Raw genomic sequence first — 6,829 nt, forward strand, 5'->3', positions numbered from 1 at the left:
TTTTCAATTTAAGACCAACTTATACATCTGGTGCCACAAACAGTAACGTGAACTGAATGCAAATCCAGAGGTTTTTATGATATCACACTTTGACTTCGACAATAAAAAGGTACTGGTAATGTCAGACTCAGCTCTTACCAACTTAAAGGTTTGCCCTTTTTTCTGATAAAATCTATAAATTCACTGAACTAGTTTTAACAAATCTAGCAGCAAAAATTTTGATGCAGAAAATAGTGATGAAAGACACCAGAGTGAAAGTCTATTGGTAAAATGAGCTTCTTAACATCAAAACTGTTTTATTAAACAAATTCAAATTCATGATCAATTATGATCCATTCATAAATATAAACATGTCACATACACATTTGGTGCATGAACAATAGACCAAAATGAAAAATGACCATCATACTGTTAATTGTACCAAAACAAATGTATTATTTCAGAAGCCACATTAGGCCACATACTGTGTGTATACTCCTGTGTAATAAGCATCTGCAGGACTTCGGGCTGTGATGAATTAGGGGACAATGTTTGTTGAGTGGGGGGATTCTCCACATCTCTCTTTAATTAAAGAAGCTAGCACCTTTATTCATTCTAATGTCAAAGTCAGGGGAGAGCAGCTGCAATGTGGCCCAAAAATAGTTGGTTTTTGTAGTCCTGTACCCAATGTCTTTTTTAGGCAGAGCACACATTTTCTACAGATCAGAAAATCTGGCAATACACACGAAAAGATGATGCGTCACGGTTGGTAAACAGCCGACAGGTTATGACAGCAATTGGAATCAGTTTTACAAAAGTATTGATAAAAGGGTTACTTGACAAAAGTGTAACGACTCTGGCTTAATGAGGGCATTTCTGGTTAAAAGATCATAATATTTGGTGACAGTGGCAGCTGGAGATGAGGAAATAAAAATGTGTTTTCTACAAAGATGTGACCAGACCCTTTGAGCATTAGATTTACATGATACTATACCTGCCTGCATCAAGAAGTCCTTACTTTTTTAAGGGAAACGTTTAGGGCATCAAAATACCGTATACTGGTATTGTATACTGGTTAAAATTGCCATAGTGCCTCTTTTGCTCTGAATGCAATAAAAAAAAAAAATCTTAAACATGTCTCTTGCACTCAATTTCTAAAATTTCACGCTTTCACATTTTACCACAAGTCACACATGTAAACTATTCTCCTTTTGGGGATGTTTGGGGATATTTTGAGTAGTCAAGTCAGAAAATCAAAGTCTAAACAATCAACCATTAAAATTTCTTTTTACCCCTCGACAGCTGCACTTTATATATCCCACAGGCTAAGGTTACAGAGCCAAGAGCATGTCATTTTTAGAGGTTCTGCACATTGAACAGCAAACAGCAGGTCAAAACAGCTCACCAAAATTATATTTTGTATGATCTCATTACCAAACATTCTTGGTCATTTCTAATGTAGCTGAACGCAACTCCTTGAAAATGTAAATATGCACATTTTAAGATGCACATCCTTGGTTGGTTTACTGTTGTAATGCCATTATGTGATCCAAGGATTACAGTTGTTTACAAACACTGGTGTCATTCAACAGGGATTCCTTTTGTGCTGCTCTCCTTCATCACCAAGTGTCCTCCCAACCCCTAAGTCACGCTGGTTAAAGATGCCTAATACTCAGGAGGGACTGCTTCTCTGCTTGCTGGAGTGGAAGTACTGCAAAAGTCTGGTAGTGCATTGTTATGGCAGGTTATGCTGGCCTTGTGCAGCAGCTTCTTGGTGGCCTGGTGGCAGATCCTGGTGTGTCTGGGGGAGACCTTGCTGGATCAGGACTTGATTTTGTTGTTCGTGGTGTTCCTGAGGTGTATCTTGAGGAGCTTGGGGTGCAGGTTGATGTGCTTGTGGTTGGGCCTCTTGTTCAAGATGCAGCTGGTTGTCATCTGCATGCATCTCTGGGATAGCATTTCCTTCAACTGTAACCAAAAAGCAGTTTTGTATTCTCAGGGGTCAGCCTGTAAAAATCAAACTATCAAATGGCAAACAAAAGGGTGCAATCGACACTCACCATGGACCTCTGGAGGGGGTTCTACTTTCTGGGATTTCAGCCGTTCCATATGCTCGACTGCCTGTAACAATGAGCAGTTCATGTAATTTTTTTATATTTGGATAGTGCACAGTAATTTAGCTTAAATAAAATAGAAAAAATAAACCACTCCTTACCTGCTGCAGCTCAATTTTCTGTGCGTTAAGCTGCTCCTGTTGTCTCTCCAGCTCGTCTCTCTGTTTCTGGAGGTCAAAAGCTTTCAGGCTGAGGTCCTGTTCCTGCTGAGCAAGATGCTCCTCAAACTCCCTCATCTCCTCGTCTGTGTAGGCCTGGTTCTGCTCCAGGGTCTGAGTAACACACAAAGTGGATGCGGCACCATGTATCACAGTCCTAATTCTTCTTATAAAAAAACTACTTAGAGAATGTCAACCTGATAAATATACTGCGTCTCACCTCCCAGCTATCTGGCTCCAAGAATTCTTTTTTCTTTGTAGCAACAAGGAACTCATCTAAAGAAACCAGCCGGTCTTTGTTAGAATCCACCTGTGAGGAAGGAAGCGTGGAGTTTTATGCTAAGAAATCTATTACATATACATATGTTAGAATTCTTAGATGAGTTTCATTGAAATGAGGTGCTGAGAGTAACATACTGCACCTCATTCATAACGTGCTCTCTCATACGTAGCCTCTCTTCCTCCATCTCCACCATATCATCCTCTTCATTGGTGGGGTCATAAATTTTTTCAAGCTGAAATCACAGAAACCAACAGTCAGTGCAAATACAATTCAACGAAACATTAAGATTTTCAGATGGTCTCTTTACCTCTTTGGTGAACAATGCCTCCAGTTCCTGCTCGTCAAAAAAGCCGTCTCCATTGGTATCTGCATTGTAAAATCTGTTACCATCTATCTATTACCACTGTAATAGCGGGGCAGCTGCCTGTTGGTAAAGGTCTTACCATGAAGGTTGAAAAAGGTCTTGGGGTCAAAATCTTCAGGGTCCAAGCCATCAGCTTCCTCCCACACCTCCTTCAGCTGATTCTGGCTACCCTGCAACATAGAAGCAAAATAATTTGTACAGCAAACAACGACTACAACAAAACACATGATGCCAGTGTGTCATACTGTCACCTGTGCATCTAAATCAGACTTACCGGGTGGTTGACTTTAGGGTGGTCAGCATGCTTCTTCCTCATCTCTTCATAGTGCTCCTCCTCTTTCTTCCTCTCCTCCTCATCCAGTGTCTTCAGGTGTTCCCGTCTGTCATGTTCTTTCATCATTTCATACCTCTTGAACTCATCGTGTCTCTCTTTGTCATAGTTCTCCAGGTCTTTAGTGGCCTTGATGCAGGGAAAAAACAAATTACTCAAATTAATAGTTAATTTGGTGCAATGTCCTACTTAACAGTTATGGTGCAATTCCATCACGTTGTTATCCCATCTGGAAACTAAGCTTAACTTATTTATCATACTGCCAGCAATCAGCATATTGTACTATTTATCGAAATTTCTGAAAGCTTTTCCCTTTCCAAGGGAAAGCTGCAGCCCATTCATTTTTTCTTTCATTTCAGTATGAAAAGCATTTTGTAAAGACTTCAAACATTCTTGAGACAGGCGATCCATCATAGTGAACATTGTGTCTGAAATAATTAGCTACAATCACATTATCATTGTGCACACTGATTTGAAAAAAGTGCAGATCCTTTAGCATGTATCATGTGCTCATGGGGCACTCATGGAAAACATATTATAGTAACATTAAGTATAGGTGTAATATAGTGTATTTTGAAATCGCCAATGAGAAATGGAATTGTCTTTGAACATCAAGTGAGAGGAGCAGGCATAAATTTATCCACTTTTTTAAAATCTCTTTGACAATTTGTGCTGATAATGAAAAACAGATCACACGGTACTAGCTGCAGAAGGTACTGCTTATCTCCCATAATGACTGAGAATAAGCAGATATTAACAAAAATCAATGAAGTTGATGAGGTAAAACATATAAAATATATATTGTCCTTGTACCATTGTCCTTGTGGTCAATGATGAACAAACATTTTTTGAATCAGGTTTGTAAGTGGAACAGAGTTAACATGTCCTCAAATTAAAATTTTTTAATGGTACAAAGTAGCAATGAGATTTACCGATTTGATGAGTCGATCCAGGTCATCCACTTCAAATGTATGTGGGTTCATGTGGTTCAAGTATTCAAACTGTTTCAGCAGGGCCTGGTGGTCCACTGCTATATCTATTCAGGGAGTAAGTCATGACATACATAAAAACACATACTGATACACAGCATAGTATTTCCCTTTTAATTTATTTACCTCGAATGTACTACTTAGGTTGTAGCATCTTATTTAAAATATAAATCAAAATGAAATATACATTATGTTGCACAACATACCATTCCCTCCTTCCAGGTCTTGCTTGGCCTTAATCAGAGTCCGGAGTCGGTTTACCTCCTGTCTCTTCAACTCATCCAGTTTTGTTCTGACATGATGGCTGACAAAGTCCAGCTCTTTGGCCAGCTTACCTTGCTGTATTATATTCAAATGATGGACAGGTTCATGTTATTTAACAGGGTTGCAGCGGTAGCAGTAGCGTAATGATTTACTAATAGTTTACTCAGGGCTGGTAGAAACTTGCAGTCATGCTGATAAGTCTAAACAAAAGGGAAAGAAGGATACCTTGATGTCTTCCATGTCTGTATTGTGGAGCTTTTCTCTGAAATGCTGATCTTTCTCTAAAAAATCAATGACTTCCCTGAGGTAGCGGTCATAGTGGAGTCCAGTGTCCTAGAAAATACAACAAATCACATGTCACTTAAATCTGTGGGTGATACATCACAGATAACACAGTAAGTTATCCTACAATGATCAGCACTTTTTCTTGTTTTTTATCATATTACTTCACATAAAAATGCATTATCATAAGCACTTCTGTGAGAGGTCTGATGCACCGAAAACTGAGTAACAGATTATTTAGCTTGAATGGGATTCGTGTCTGCTGACCAACATAATAGATACTCTGTCCAGATGTTTAACATAGGGATGACAGGTTTTGCCATGAATGTCTATTACTGCCTTCTGAAAATTGCTGTATGCTGCAGCTGTTCTGTGGTTAAAAACACTTATTATCCAATAAAAAGGTTTCATTGGTATTCATGTTCAGCAAAAAACAGAATGTGCATGGCATTTGCTTAAGCTCCATTAAGCCAATATGTCAATATTTGACATTGACAGACCTTTCCCCTGAGGCAGACACCAGAGACTCCAATCTGTACACTCACTAAGAAGTACTGTTGTACTGATGTTGTACTGATAATGACATGTATTTGTTCGACCATCACTTCTAAGTGGAGTGAACAATTTGAAGTAATTCAATTGTAGTGTGATGAGACATCAGGCAGTCTCATTTAAAGTAGTCCGTGTGCTGTTACCAAACTCTCTCTGTCATTTTCAGCAGATGAAGCAGCTGATAACAGTGACGTAGATGCACAGCAACAGGTCTGCAGTTTGCAAGTAATTTATGCTTTATTGCTTAATCATTTACAGGATAAAATGAAAAAAGGAAGTGTCCATCACAAGTTAACACACAAATTCTTGAATCTGTTTACGCTGTCTGACCCCAAGCCCCTCAAAATGAAGTATTCAATTTGAAATAATATAAAACAGAAAGACAAGAACCCAACCCCAAAAATAAAATCTCTATATTTGTCATGCTGTAATAAGAAATGATTTGGGATTTGTGTTTGCTTAAAAACGTTAAACAATTAATCTATTATCAAAGCAAGATCAAAATTTAGATGTGTGCGCACACAATTACAATTGAACACCTGCAGAATCAAATTTTGTGATACCTACCATGACTTTAACACAAAAGAACAGGAGTCATGCTCTGCGATTCATTTCAAACTGATGTACACAAACAGAGATGTGTAACATTATACAAATCATGTCTTCTTACCACACTAGCTGGAGGCTCTTCAGGTGTTTTCTCCGGCTCTTTGACTTTTGTTTTATCCATACTGATGGGCACTGCCTCTAAACACAGCAGCTGGACCAGCAGCAGTATCCAGCCTGTGAGAAGGGCTCGGCTCAAACACATCTACAAATGAGGATGATTGACGTTGAAACAGTTTTAAATTAGCTACAGTGCTATTGACAGTATACGGTATGTGAAGATGTGAACAGTCAACGTGTCTCTGGCTATACAGGGGTGGTGGTGCGGCCAGCTTCCTCATTAGCTCGTATTCTAGCCTGCATAGGTTGTACATTATTTGGCTACCTAATAATCTCCATAGAAAGCTGTTGGTGTTAGCTTTAGCACTGCCACTGACAGATTTGGCTAATGAGAATCAAGAAACTAGGCTACTCTGTCTGCTAACAGCCTGCGCAGCGAAGCTATCGTTACATGTTCTTTCCACTAAACGTAATGTTTAAAAGCTTCCCTAAAGAGCACCATAGATGTGTGTCACTTGTACACTCACTTTATTATGAATCCCAGATCCCATCTCTTCTGATTTCCTCCCGTCCCGTTGCTTCCTCTCAGCTGGAGTTATGTGGACAGCTAGCTCGCTAGTCAGCACGGTTGGTTGTGACCGTGGCAGCCGGTCGCGGCAGTGGTCATTTCCTTTTTCTATCAAATGCACTAGCATGTTGCGTTGCAGTGAATCGTACGTGGCGAGATGACGACGAAGCAGGTGGGCGGTTACTTCTTATTTCTGTTCCAATCATAACAGCAATTTCGAAGAGTAAAGGTCAGGAAACACGATGCAGGGAAGATGAAAGCAGTGATTCTGGCACATTT

General features: G+C 39.4%; 1 protein-coding gene across 1 annotated transcript; it reads right to left on the bottom strand.

Annotated features, from left to right (window-relative positions):
• Window positions 1–279: 279 nt before the first annotated feature.
• nucb2a (nucleobindin 2a) lies at window positions 280–6,627 on the bottom strand. The gene is made up of 13 exons (XM_041961792.1): window positions 6,510–6,627; window positions 5,987–6,127; window positions 4,708–4,815; window positions 4,425–4,557; window positions 4,162–4,265; window positions 3,173–3,358; window positions 2,978–3,068; window positions 2,842–2,900; window positions 2,674–2,766; window positions 2,472–2,561; window positions 2,195–2,365; window positions 2,040–2,100; window positions 280–1,947 (listed from the first exon to the last, which is right to left on the bottom strand). Exons 1-13 carry the CDS (start codon window positions 6,531–6,533, stop codon window positions 1,715–1,717), a joined length of 1,494 nt encoding a protein of 497 aa, XP_041817726.1. The 5' UTR covers window positions 6,534–6,627; the 3' UTR covers window positions 280–1,714.
• Between the last annotated feature and the right edge of the window lie 202 nt (window positions 6,628–6,829).

Source organism: Chelmon rostratus, chromosome 1 (assembly GCF_017976325.1).
Source record: "Chelmon rostratus isolate fCheRos1 chromosome 1, fCheRos1.pri, whole genome shotgun sequence".
Taxonomy (NCBI): Eukaryota; Metazoa; Chordata; class Actinopteri; order Chaetodontiformes; family Chaetodontidae; genus Chelmon; species Chelmon rostratus.